The sequence below is a fragment of the Cariama cristata genome, unplaced genomic scaffold, assembly GCF_000690535.1.
Source record: "Cariama cristata isolate BGI_N322 unplaced genomic scaffold, ASM69053v1 scaffold27974, whole genome shotgun sequence".
Lineage (NCBI taxonomy): Eukaryota > Metazoa > Chordata > Aves > Cariamiformes > Cariamidae > Cariama > Cariama cristata.
In genome coordinates, this window is record NW_009615127.1 from 1 (window position 1) to 13,829 (window position 13,829).

Genomic DNA, 13,829 nt, shown 5'->3' on the forward strand with positions numbered 1-13,829 from the left:
TTTGGGGCCTCACTGGCCTCCACATCAAGAACTCCAGGATCAGCACATCTGAAGCTTTTAATACCATTTCAGCAGCTGCCATGACAATTTCAATTATCATTTTATATATGAAAGGGATATTTTTAATTCTACCAATTTGCATCTTGTAAGTGAAATTGAAATTGGTAGAATAGCAACTAACCTATACTAAAACCCAGATACATATTAACATATTGCTTTAGTTTAAAAGTAATTAAAACATTTTAGACTATAGTTTGGGGTTTTTAAAAAATATATACAGATATTATAGAGGACATCTGGAGCTTGTCTGTTTCACCAGGATTCAAGCAGGGGTTTTAACTGGCAATATGCCAACTTCTTTGTTTGCCTTCTAATAATTAAAAATTAGAAGAATTAAATCCTCCTTTTTTGTTTCCCCACCACCACCACCACTTCTTTTTAAAACTTTTTTTGACGTTCTTTTGAGGAGGCACAGGTCTAAATAACAAACAACAATAAAAATCTAGCAATAAGTGCCAGTTATTAAATATAATCTCTACACATAATTGCTTTGTTCAAACACATACAGTAATTTTCCTCAATGTTTTATTATGAACAGTGGTTTTTTGCCTCATATCAACCAGTATTGGAGGCAATAAAGATGAAAGAGGTCCTCCTCACTGCTGAACTGACAAACTTGAAGTCTGATGCTAAGACTTACTTTCCTTACGTTTCAGCCACTCTTTTTTAACTGCATCAAGGGAGTTAAGTGATGCACTTCATAAAGCCAACATAGAGTAATTACAGCAGGTTTCAATAATCAGGCAGAAGATGTTAGGAAGTAACAATCCGAACCATCATTCCATCCACAGAGAGATCCTCTATTAGAAATCTTCAGAATGAATGTAAAGGCTGGTTTTGTGAACAACCCATTATATATGAACTAGCATTTTCTCTAGTTCTACCCCTGCAGTACTTCATGATGCTAAGCAGAGTGATACATGAAAGACCTTACTTCATGTGTTAAAACTACATACACAACAGCGGCTGTATGATGAACAGCAATATAAAATGCTCCTGGCTATTTTTAAGGGCCAGTACCCTTCAAAGAGCTTCTAATTTCATCTAACACATGGTAAATCTGGCACAGATTTCACATCAAATCAACCTCGAAATTATAGTTTGAGTCAAGCGATTATGAACATTAGAGTAATTCCGTAGAAGATATTTAGTCTGCATGAATAACATCAGAAAAGTTGGACTACTAAAAATGGAAACCCATATTTCAAATAAGTCCCTCCAGTTAAGGTACATTCCTGCCATTAAGAAGTAGTGCTTAATGAGCAGGTAACGCCACCTCCAACAGTACTAGAACTCTTTATTGCCAACATTCACTTTTTTTCCCCAGCACCAACCTGGTTCTCTTGCTAATAGTGAAAGTTGAAAACATCTTTTATTCTCCATATGCGGAGTGCAGTATCTCCAACTATAGAGCTTCTAGAATCAATTATGAAATCCATATTCAAGTTAAATACCCCTGATATCAAAGGGAACAAGAACAGCACTTTGAAAATATAATGGTTTGAATTCCCTGCTAATATAATATGCAATAAAGGAAAATTAATTATACTATAAATAAATGTGATTTTAAATTATAAAAAACCCAAACATTAAAGAATATCTTCCTGGGACGCGTGGTGTCACAAACCATAAAAGTAACACTGCCTAAAGAGTCATAAATTGTATTTAATGTTTCAGATAGTCTAAATTTCACCTAACGTTTCTCATTTCAAAAACAGAAACCCCTGCATTCATTTTAGTTTGAACAATGTACTTACCTGTGAAAAGGAAAAAAATCAAGACCATGATCATTGTGTAACCAAAGTATAAAATGGTGCTAGCAGTTCCTGTTATCTGGAGTTTAGAGAAGAAGTAATGAACTGCATAGATAAAGAGATAAACTGCTGTAAAGCTGCTCGTCAAGAATGATCGCCACCACCAATGATAATCCTGAAAGAAACAATAAATCATTCAGTAAGAGACATCACGTAGAAAACAACATAAATAAGCTGGTTAAAAAATAACACTGACTTATGAAATACATTCAACTTATCTCCAAAAAAGAAAAATTCCAACATAGCATGTAGCTACTTTTTTCTTTCTCAAAGTCAGTTGTACTGCTTCCAATATAAACATGAAATTATTCTAAGATCAAGGCTGTTAATTTTTGCTTGTTTGCTGCAAATGGTGGATTTTGAAGCAAAGGGCACATTTTAGAAAAGTGGCTAAGACAGTTATGTCAATGGTTGACAATACAATCCAATCACAGTGGCCAGCATCAGAGTATGTGTGAATAGCTCAACTCTGTTTCTAACATCTTCCAGCTACAAGTGGTATCTACAGCAAAACTTTTTACTTTTTACCTCCGCACACAGATGGAAGTAGCACAGCAAAACTGTAGCCTCAGAACACGTAATTAGAAGAATTATAAAAACTAGGAACAGGAAACCAAACATGTAGTACATCTGATGAGACCTAAAATAAAAAAAACACAAACAAAAAAAAAAAACAAAAACAAGAGTCTAATTTTTGGTTGAAGTTCTCGGAGTTAATTTACAGCGTCACCTGGCCAGATGCTAAGCTAATAAAAAAAGAAAAAAAAAAAATCCACATCACTGGGGTAATTTTGTCTATACTACTATTGGCTGATTCACAACATTTTTTTTTGTCTTTATCTGAATGTACTTTGTAAATAAAACCACTGCTTTGCAGAGCATTGCTGAAAGTCCTCAATTATCCTTCCCTTGAAATGATCTTCAAACAGCTTTCACAGAGAACAGTTACAGGCAGTTTCCGGAAATGTTTATCACTTCAGGTCTCCTTTAGCTTCCCCAAGGCTTGTATCATTGTACTTTTCCCCAATTACAATACCCACTTCTTTCCTACTACTGCAGCTAAGTTTTCCAAGTGTCTCTGCATCTCCTCACTACATCCAACCAGATGCTTCTCCGCTTCCAGTCTATGCCCAGACCTAGTCTGACTCCAATACAAGGGCTAACCGAACACCAAAACACTCATAAAAATAAATTCAAGGGAAATACGCTTGTTTACTTTTAATCTGGTCTTGACTTTCAGATAAGGGAAGTAACCAAATCAACTTTATTGAGTGATGGTAACAATCACTGCAGCGTGAGATCTGACAGAGGGAGTGGAAGTTGCACGTTCCCTCCATGCTTCCCTTCTATAGGATAAATAATGAGAAACAATTTGGGAATTCAGTATCAACTACAAAAGCCCAGAGTGTACCTGTTTGTCAGCTGATTACATTTTCCGGCATAGCTATATTACACAGTTTCTACTTTTGCTGAGGACTAATGTGAAAGGTTAACATATCTACTATGTTTGCATTTAAGAATTGATTTAGAAAACTGTTCCATAAGAAATCTCAACATAAACACAGGACACCTTAAAAACTTGGCACCTTCAGGCTAATATTTTCCATTGAATAACAATATCTTAAAAATTCATATTTACATTGTGAAAGTTATGAAAGAGTGCACTGGTGTAATTTTTTGTGCACCCACTTGACTAGGTTTTGACCAGATTTAGGAGCGGTGTGGATGTTTCCCACAGAGGGTGCAGTCTTTGTTTTGCAGAACATGGAATACCAAATTCTTGACCTCACTCTGATTTAACAGCTGAAACTGCTAGATCATATTAGTTTCATAAATTGTAATATAGTTATGCAATGGATTAGGCTCCACCTAACCACAACAGCATGAAGCCATGTTTGTGCTGTTCAGAGTCAGAAAGATAAAACAAGGAAACAGGACTCAAATGTCATACTTCGCAACTGTCAATAAGAACAACTAGTTTTACCACTTCTAAGCATGGGAATAAATATGCAGATTCTGGAAATTCCAACAAAGCCTGCAAGAAGACCAAAAAATTTAAGAATTGGTTTATTTCTCATATTCATTGATTTGGGATGTTCAAACTCAACTATGTATTTATTATCAAACCAGCATCTCCAGGAAAAAATAAAAATTAAAAAAAAATACTTACCAAATGCTATTCAGAATGAAAAAAAGTTGAATAAAAATACAGCCAAAGGGCAAGATACCACCCATTATGATACCAGGCAACGGCTTTGTGAAAAAGGACTGTTCTGGAATTTGGCGAGGAATCTGGTTTGTACGAACTGGATGTTCAATAGGCTTTGAAAGAAATTAAGATAAATTGTTACATCATAAATAAGATTGCTTTTCCCTCATATTACCATCTAAAGCTTTGATAAGCATAACTTTATTTTCATCCATAATCCATCGCAAGTTACCAAACCAAGAAAACTACAAACTTCATATCCATCATTAGGAAAAAAACACGTACGCTTTAGATATCCAACTACTGGTCAGCAAGCAAGTCAGAACAAAAGGAAAGAAATCTGTTCAGTCCTTAATAAAAAAACCCTGTGTTCTTAGCTGTCTGGTATTATCTCAAACTACCGAAGTACAAACTGAAGTACTTCTGAAGTACTATGAAGCACAAAAGGCAAGCAAGACCTCCAAGAGCACTATTAAAATCTGATTCTAACAAATAGGCAGAGAAACGGTTTAGTGTGACATTACAAGCATATACTCAGTTTCAAAATCATGACAAACTGAAACATCATTTTACAATCATAGGGCAACAGATGTTTCAATCCAATCAGTTCTTGCATGCTTTGGGATTCAATGGCTCAGATATATTTCAAAACTGTATTCAAAGAGCCCTACCTTCTCTTTGAAGCCAAAATATGCACCAACAAAGGTCAGTGGGACTGAAATTCCAAACCACATAGCTAGGATAGCAACTAAAGTGCCAAAAGGGATAGCAGCTGAGGATCCTTTCACCCACAGAATAAGATTCATAATGAAGAAATCAGCAAAGACAATCCTGAAAAAAGATTAGAAAAGCAATTAAAATATTCAGTAAAGAATAAATATCAGTTAATATTAAAAAACGTAAATCAGTTAAGTCTGCATCAGAAAAATGTAGCTTCTCGCAATCTTTCATTCCCTAACAGTCTTAGTTAATTCCAGCAACAGCACAGTTAATGTAAAAATGCTTGCAACACCCAATGCCTATAATGCAAGTATCTATGGTAAAGCCACTATTTAGGTAAAGACTTGGCACATAAAACCAAAAAGTAACAGAAACATTCAAGCGTAAAAATCTCTACAAAGAATGCTAAAAGATAATATAAATAAAATAATGCTCCTGCCTGAATCACCTTTCCTACTATTGCCAGTCATTTAATTCCTTTATTTCATTCCAAACCAGTACATCCTTCTGAAAAAAACACAGGATAGCAAAACCTCATATTTAGGAAGCCACACATCACTTTAACAACAAACATAGACCCTGCTGCAGAATGTGCCACAGCAAGGTGCTAGCAGAAGGGTAAATTAAAGAGGACTCTTGGACTCTTCCCTACAAGACTCTTTGTATTAACACCTCATGCAGTTACACAGTTAAGTAGCCTACGTCTTTTGAGAATTTAAATAAAGACTGCATCAGTCATGACATCTCTCCAGACCTGTTCCTTCTCTCCCCAGTTAAGTGCATCTGCCTTATTTTCTTGAGAAAACACTAGAAAACAACTCCAAGACACATGATGAAGATTCCAAACCCATCCCATGCGGAAAGCAAAGCAAAATGTACTGCAAGGGAACACCATACAAAAACCTGCTTGAATTTCCATTATTCATGGATTCAGAGATGTATCATAGAAAATTTAACCTCAGGAAGGGCCCCTTCGAAGCACACCATTGTCTGGGTTTTGTTAAAAAAGCATTCCTGAGGCAGAATTTAAACTGCCCTGAAGTGAACAGGCATCCTCCACTGTGTTTAATTTCAAAAGAAAGGAGAGAGGATTAGAGCAATAGGCAGGCTCCTTTTTTTCCTAGGAGAGGACTTACACTTGCCAAAACTGTTGGGGGGAATAGACGTGCTAAATAAGCACACCCAAGCAACCCCTGGTGTAAGCATTTATTGAACAACAACAAAAAATATCTAAATCAAATCCACTTTAGAAGTCTTGCTAATCTTTATCATCTGCCCAAGCTTGTAACATAGACCCCACTTACCTCCTCTAAAGTTAGAAAAAAAATACTGCAGATATGAACTTCCATCAGTCTACTGAGACTATAACAGCCTTAGGCTGTTTATGATATTATGCAAATTCACTGAAGTAGCACAGCATAATCAAGACATCTGTTCCTATTCTACCATCTCAAATCATTTTACTTCCTCTGTGAAACTTAATTTATTTGGGAGTTTAAATGATCAGCACAATATTTCTTCCCCCGATAAATATTTTCTTCTCTCCAGATAATATCTAAATGACAGCAGGGAGACTGAAGCACATTTTGTTTAGAAACAAGATTTCCTCATAGAAATACTACACTCAGTTGTTATCAAATGCATTACATTCTATTTGATGAAATTCTACTATACTCAAAATCAAGTCATGTTTTATTAATTCTGGGCTTTTTTGGTGTAGAGGTACCTTAAGAAATTATTTGTAACCTTTTCCTTAACTTTTGCCAAGGACATTCATCAAAGGGTAGCTTCATGTACCCAAAGCTGCAACCAAGAAATACAGAAGACTTGCAGAAGAAATTAAGTTTCTGTTCCCTTTCTTCACTGACCTAATTCTCAAGGAAGGTCTTGAGAGCTATGAGAAAACGAAAGGTAGGAGAGCTACCACCCCTCCAGACCATGACAGTATTGGCCGTAGTATGACACATATTACGGCCATATCCAAAACTGGACACTACCTACATTTATATAAAAGATTATAACCTATTTAAGAGAATCTCTGCATCATTCTTACCCAGAAGCATAGCAAACATCTACTGTTTAGTATAGCATTATATAGCTATTTACTAAAAAAAAAAAAAAAATAAAAATCTAAATTACATATCTTGTGTTCTTTTCAATAACATGCTTACAAGAAAACACTGATACTATAACTAAGGTAATGGAAGTTCTGCCTAAAAGGCTGTCTCTCCCTGTTTACAGAAGGGCACTACAGACACTCCAAAGTTACCACAAAACCACAAACTTCCTAACTGGTAACAGGTGTGGTCACTTTGTTCAGATAGGATTACCTGGAACATATCAAGGGCTGTGGTACCAAACTGGAATTACCCCATCACTATGCCTAATGCTGTGGTGCAGTGATTCTCAAAGGCTGTGACACTACCATGCAAGAGTCCTCCTACCCCAACAGCTGATGACAAGACAAGATGCTAAGAAGCTGTGTTCTAGAGTACTTGGCTGCAGCTCCTCAGAATTCACTTTTCTTTACATTCACAGATAGGCAATATACAAAAAGAACAGCAACTTGGAGAAGGATAAAGAAAATAATCAAACAAACTAGCATTGTAATTTACTTTTTTCCCCCCTCCTTCCCACCTCAGATTCATTTATATACTTAAGAATAAAGGAAAGAAAGAGGGGAAACAATACTAACCCAGGGCAAAGCAGAGCTGTAAGCAAAACGTTTGTCTTCCACTTCTCGCCTCTAAATGCTGAGAGGAAAAGTAAAAACAATTTCAGTTCAGAACTTTTTCCAACTGTTTTGCAGTCCAGCAGCAACAAGCAGATTTCTTGTCACCAGCTCCAGTCTGAGGTCTATATTAAGCTGAGCAGTTCTGAATTTAACCCGACGTGTCACATTAAAAAACGTGCACACTTACTCTTGTACATTCTGGCAGACACATAACCAGCCGGAGTTCCCAGTAAGACCCACAATACAACTGCACAGGTCATCAAAGCACCACGGTTGGCAGGAGAAAGAAAACCAAGGCAAGCTAGGACTAAAGAGATAGAAAGATTCAGTCATTTGTGGACACATGTCAAAATTCCCCTGTAACACATATCACTGTACAGGTTAATCCCTTTCACTACCAGATATTTACATGAAGACTATGTGGATAAGCTCTCATACATCCCCATCACATGACCATACCCCTAACGTCACTGTCTTATTCATAATAAAGCATTATTTCCACCTCATCTTTTAAATAGAAAGTTTCTCGTAGCCAAAGGACTGAAAAATAAAATGCCACACAGAGATAAACAATAAACTTGAACCAAATTTCAGCTTGAAAAAAGTCTGCTTTCAAAATCCTACAGTTCTCTCGGAAACATCCATGGTCAATACCCAGGCATCCTAAGTAACAAGAGAAGTTTAATATGTGGCACAAAGGACATCTGAGAACAGTAGGTCTGGAGAAGCCAAAAAACTTTGACAGAGCTAAGGGTTTGGGTTATTTTGTTGGGAGAGGAAGCTGTTGGTGTTTTTTTAGGTTTTGGTAGGTTTTTGGGGTTTTGGTTTTGTTTTTAAAGGTAGAAGTAAGTGTGAAGATAGGAGATCTTAGAGGTATGGAGTCACTCGCTTGAAATTCTACAAAAGGCTCTCAGCCACCATGATGGACAACACTTCTCTCAAGAATGTGGTATCTTGAAAATAAGCCTCTTTAGTTCAGACACAGGCAGCCTTTTTTTAATAACTGAAGAGGCCAGCCCAGATATACTCTCAGAAAAGGAGTTCGTCAGCAATCTCTGGTGGGAAGTTTTGGTTTTGTACAGAAAAAGGATTCCCCTCCTACCCCAATTTCTTTTTATACTACACTGGTTGCACAGGAAACCATTACAGTTAAGTAAGTTACAAAGAGTTGTGATCGACACTTAAAGGGAAGCCCATCAAGAAAATTCTGTTAATTTTACAGCATCACGTAATGAACAGGAAAAAAAAAGCAGCTTCTCTATGTAAGACCAAAAAAAATCCGAATAAAACCTGGATAATGGAATTTGAAAAATTCTTTTGTAATAAATATCAGTATACTTCCCAACTCCACTGTACAGTAAGAAAAAGAATGGTCATATACTTTATAGATAACATATAATAAAACACCAGGTTGTGATAGGTTGCATCACCACATGTATATACAGCTATTTATGGCAGGCTCTCATATTATCTCAATGTTGTGTCAGTATTATTTCATTGGCATGCATTCTTGCTCTTATTTCTGCATGGCTGCAGGCTGTTGTGTCAAACATACTAGATAGAAAGTGTTCCGAGAACATGAAAGCTTTGATTACATGTCTTTGAACTTGCATTACTGGATCCTTGGATAATTTACACCATGACAAACTGGTTTTGTTTTTTAAAAAGAAACTTGTAACAAGGAAGCTTCATTTCTGCAATCATGAAGAATCTGAAATAGCCCAAATACCACCACGTTTTGAATAACACTACTTACAACAGCATTACTGAACCTATCTAGGTTATTGTTATGAAACAGCATTAATATTTTATTTTACCAAAGGACGGACTTCATTTCCAAAAGAAGGCTTCTATCATTTGTTTCATAATATTGCATCTTTTTTACACTATTACACTACAAACACACCACCTTAATAAAGTTACTTACATAAAGTAATAAATGTCATAATGAAAATTTGCGTTCCTTGGCCCAAAAAGACAGACAGTAACATTCCCTTCCTTGGAGGTCTAAACACATCCCCATGAACCAGCTTCCAGCCAAATTCCTCTTGGGCATCTTCCTGTATAAAATCAACAATGTCTTTAGCAAAGATACATAGTGCAATAGTGAATTAATACAAACAAGATGAAAAATACATATTTAAAGTCTGATTAACTTCCAGTTTAGATCCAGAACCAGACTAATTGCATGTGATTCATCACTCATTGATTTTTATAACCCCCTAATGGTTCAGTGAATGAAAAGGGCAGCATTTATCAAGAAAATCCTCATCTCTTAAAGCAACAAAACCCAAAATGTAATTAGCTAAACCATATAACATTATTCTAAATTTAAAACGAAAATAAAGCATTCCATTTAACTTGGATTACAGCATTTCAATCTAGTTCAAGCATTTATCTTTTTTTGCTTCCATTACAAAGCACACTGGTCTCAATGAAAATATTGAAGAAAATGAAATTGTCCCTGTACTCCAGAAGAAAGTCTGCTCTCTAGAATCACTAGGGCCAAGTATCAACACTCTTTGTCCCACTGCCAGAGGTGAATGGATGGATGGCATGGGGGGGGATCCTCAGTCCAGCAGTTCTAAGGAACCACGCTTGAAGAATAAAACTTTTCAATAAAGTTACCCAAAGGAAACACCTCCCCTCACAAAAAAACCAAATACACATGACCACAAATAACCAACCCCTCAAGAAGACCACTCTCTTCCTTACAAAGTTAAAAGCTACAGGTTTCAGTCAACCTAGGAGTATTAGTTGAGTATGAGTTTAGTTCAATGGACTGCTTACCACTAGAATTACAGCACACAAAAAAATAGGGTAAGAAAGAATACAGAACAAACTGGCAAATGACACATAGCATCTTAACTTGTGACAGATTGTTGTATTTTTTTCCTTGATGGAAGATTATCTTTGCCTTCCCCACACTGATACCTCTGTTTGCATTTGTTGGCTAGAAATTACTCTCAGAAGTCAGATATACCCAAAAAACTATGCCTGCAAAGAAAATGATACCACCTATCTGGGTATAATTCTAACATATCAGTACTCTTCCAGTAAAGAAAGGTTAAAGAAGCATAAAGACCACACTTTCCAATAAGCCTGAACTTGAACTAATTGTGATCATGATGATGAGAAAGTTGTTGAGGTAAGACAGAAGAAAGACTTTTCCCAGGTAGTTGTAAGGAAGGCATTTAAAAGGTTAGCATCTGAAGCAAATCTTTATCTGCTTTCAAAATAGCAAACACTAAGCAGAACTAAGTGTTTAGCAATTTAGCTCCTGACAGAACAAGGAAAATGTACAAATTTGGAATGGCTGGTATTAGATTTCTTATCAACACCTAATCTGGGAAACACACTCAAAGACACCCTCTGGTACTAATACAAAATTTAAAACATATAGCTACATGGTAAATATCCTGGTTTAAGAAAAATAAAGAGAAACCAAGCTTGGCAGATTGAGACCCTTGATTTATCTTGCATGGGTCTATGGGCCAGACTGCTTATCTCCAAGTTCGATTTTCAGTAAAACTCTTCCATTACAGGTCAATTAGCTATGAGTCAGTACTTTCCAGATTTTTGTTTAAAGAATTCAGCAGTACTTTATATTGCTAACCTTTATAGTTCAAAGATGAGGATAAGAATTCTACAGCTAATCCAAGTAGGAAGCTACACTTTAAAGTTAAAAAAAAAATTTGAGAAAAATCTAAAAAGATACTTTTGAATTTTGGCCAATGTTACTCTAAATTTTTAAAAAGTACAGTAATCTTCACCTTATCCATTAATTTAGCCTAGTTCTCAAAACATTCTAACAAAGTCTCCTACACTCAAGTAGTCAAGATCAAAGAGATTTAAAAAAGAGGACAAAAGTTTTACCTCTCACTATTCAAAAGATATTGACATGAATTCTCTTCAGTTCAGGAATTTTTTCTTAGTCATAAGACCCTAAAAGTAATCTAATTATTCCTAAACACTTCATTAATTTACATCTCACTAAATCTACACCACACTAAAAGCCAGTTGGTATTAGCTGAACATTAAATGTGCATTCTAAGACCACAAGCACTGGCTCCATGCATTGATCTCTTTTCAAGTAGAATCACCAGCATTCCCTAAAAGTGAGAGATACTAATTTGCTTCCTTGCAGCTTCCTCAGCCCTGGCTCTCTTTTACACAATTATTTCACACCTTTTTAAATCAACTCCTTGAACTGCAACAGATATTTAAGTCTCTTACAACTCGCAAGAAAATAAAAAGGTGTGGTTTTCTGAAAGTCACACCTATTCCTACTGTTATCCATAAAAACTAATCAAGCTTCTACAAGTCTTGCTCTTTATCACATTAAGAGTGACCAACTAATAAAAGACACCACAGTATAAGATATTGAACGTAATTTAATTGAGAGATCAAACAGGAGCTTCACAAAAACAATCAGTTAAAGGATGTGGAAAAATTCTTAGACTTTAATTACTATCTGGATTTGCATTAACAAAAGATATTAAATATCAAAACCACAAAGAAGAATAAAAGTACTTTCAGATGTTTTAGTTTCAATATGAAACATTTTTTGTGCATTTTAAAGTACCTCTTTATCCAGATAGACAGCAATAACAGTGAAAATTCAAACCTTTGTAGTATCTGACATTATTTCTCATCTTTGGCTTGAAGATACCACTTTTACCAATTACAAAGAGTACTTTTTACTCAGCCTTTCACTCACAGTCAACTAGTCAAGTCTGCTTAACTCAATCAGTTATATTCTCTCCCACCAAGGCAGCAAGCTGCTATAAGGACCTGCCCCTTTCCCTTTTTAAGGAGTACATATTTCAACAGAACTCGCAACAGGTTCAGCTGGATGGCAACAAGCTTCAGTCACTATGTTAAGTCAGACAAACCAGGCTCAGCTTGACACAGTGATCACCAGGAGAATTAAAAAAAAAAAAAAAAAGAAAATATCATTTACACACCCCCCCACACGTAGTTCTAATACAGCTAGAGATCCGAAGGTGTTTTGCACATGAACTGCAATATTATGATCTCCTAACTGGAGAGCAAGTATGTGATTCCACCACACTTTCCAGTCACAGACCAAAGGGAACATCAATTTGTATTAGCCTATGTCAATCAAAATCTCTCCCATAACATTTAGCAAGACAACTACTGATCCTCACACTAATTTCATTCTATTATTAGCTGTTGGTTTAATTTTTGCTCCTTTTTGCAATAATCACCTGATACAGTTTTGCATTTTTCTGGTTTGTTTTTTGTTCATTTTTTTAAATACATTGCTTTATGAGGTTGCATAGCATCATACTTCCCAGGAAATTTAGACTACAAACTTTCCAAACTTCACAAGTCGTGTGCTAGCACACTTGCTTTCTGGACAAGCTATACTACAAACTACTATAAAAAAATACTACTTTGGAATTGGAAAAGTTACAGCAACTGAGCTTCCTAATGCAGTTTCATTACAATGGGACAATACCTGGCTCAGTAGTTTTAAGCCTGATCTCCTGAAGAGGGGAAAAAAACAGTTATCAGTAAAAATAACTGTTCTCTTCACAAGTTTGGTTGTTCAGACTATAAAACACATTTTTAGACAGAAAATATGCCAAAGTGCGTAGCAAAGTCTTTGTTTTTGTGCTACAAATACACCTGCAACAGATAGAACTGCAGGTCCTGTGCTAAGGCCACATAACATGACTTAAAAGGGCTGCATTGGCAAGGAATCTTACATGCAAGCCCAGGTTGCCAGAGTCACAGAACCGCATAATGGCTGATGCTGGAAGGCGCCTCTGGAGGTCATCTAGTGCAAGTCCCCTGCCCAAGCAGGGCCACCCAAAGCAGGATACCAGAACCGTGTCCAGATGGCTTTTGAGTATCTCCAAGGATGGAGATTCCATAAATAACACATGGGTTGCTTAGGTCAGTGTCATACCACCAGCTACATGTTCAGACTGACTCCATAAGGCAACTATAAGACTCAGGAGCAATGGCCACATCTTGATGGTGAACCAAGGCCAGAACACTTCTCAATGTCTCTACTGTGTCTTGTGGCTGTTGGTATACTGTGAAAGTATTTATTTAAAAAAAAAACAAAAAAACAACACACCACCAAAAGAGGCTTTCCTTGGTTGAGATCTCAGAACAAAGGGACTTACGTTTCAAATATGAGTTTGTTCACTACCAACAAGTTTCTGTGAATCACTTCGCATACTTCTAAAACCTGAAGTCTGTCCTTGCATATTACAAGTTCATCAAATGACTCTAGAAAAGTAAGACTGTCACATCC

General features: G+C 36.2%; 1 protein-coding gene across 1 annotated transcript in view; it reads right to left on the reverse strand.

The window, feature by feature from the left end:
* Positions 1–1,753: 1,753 nt before the first annotated feature.
* Positions 1,754–13,829, reverse strand: part of LOC104161325 (transmembrane 9 superfamily member 2-like) — a gene marked incomplete at both ends in the record, with an annotated part of 24,738 nt that continues 12,662 nt past the window's right edge. Inside the window, 7 exons of the mRNA XM_009699710.1 lie at positions 1,754–1,989; positions 2,403–2,514; positions 4,045–4,196; positions 4,755–4,914; positions 7,499–7,556; positions 7,725–7,844; positions 9,465–9,597. Of these exons, the coding sequence (XP_009698012.1) occupies positions 1,754–1,989; positions 2,403–2,514; positions 4,045–4,196; positions 4,755–4,914; positions 7,499–7,556; positions 7,725–7,844; positions 9,465–9,597 (971 nt within the window). The remainder of the gene's footprint in view (positions 1,990–2,402; positions 2,515–4,044; positions 4,197–4,754; positions 4,915–7,498; positions 7,557–7,724; positions 7,845–9,464; positions 9,598–13,829) is intronic.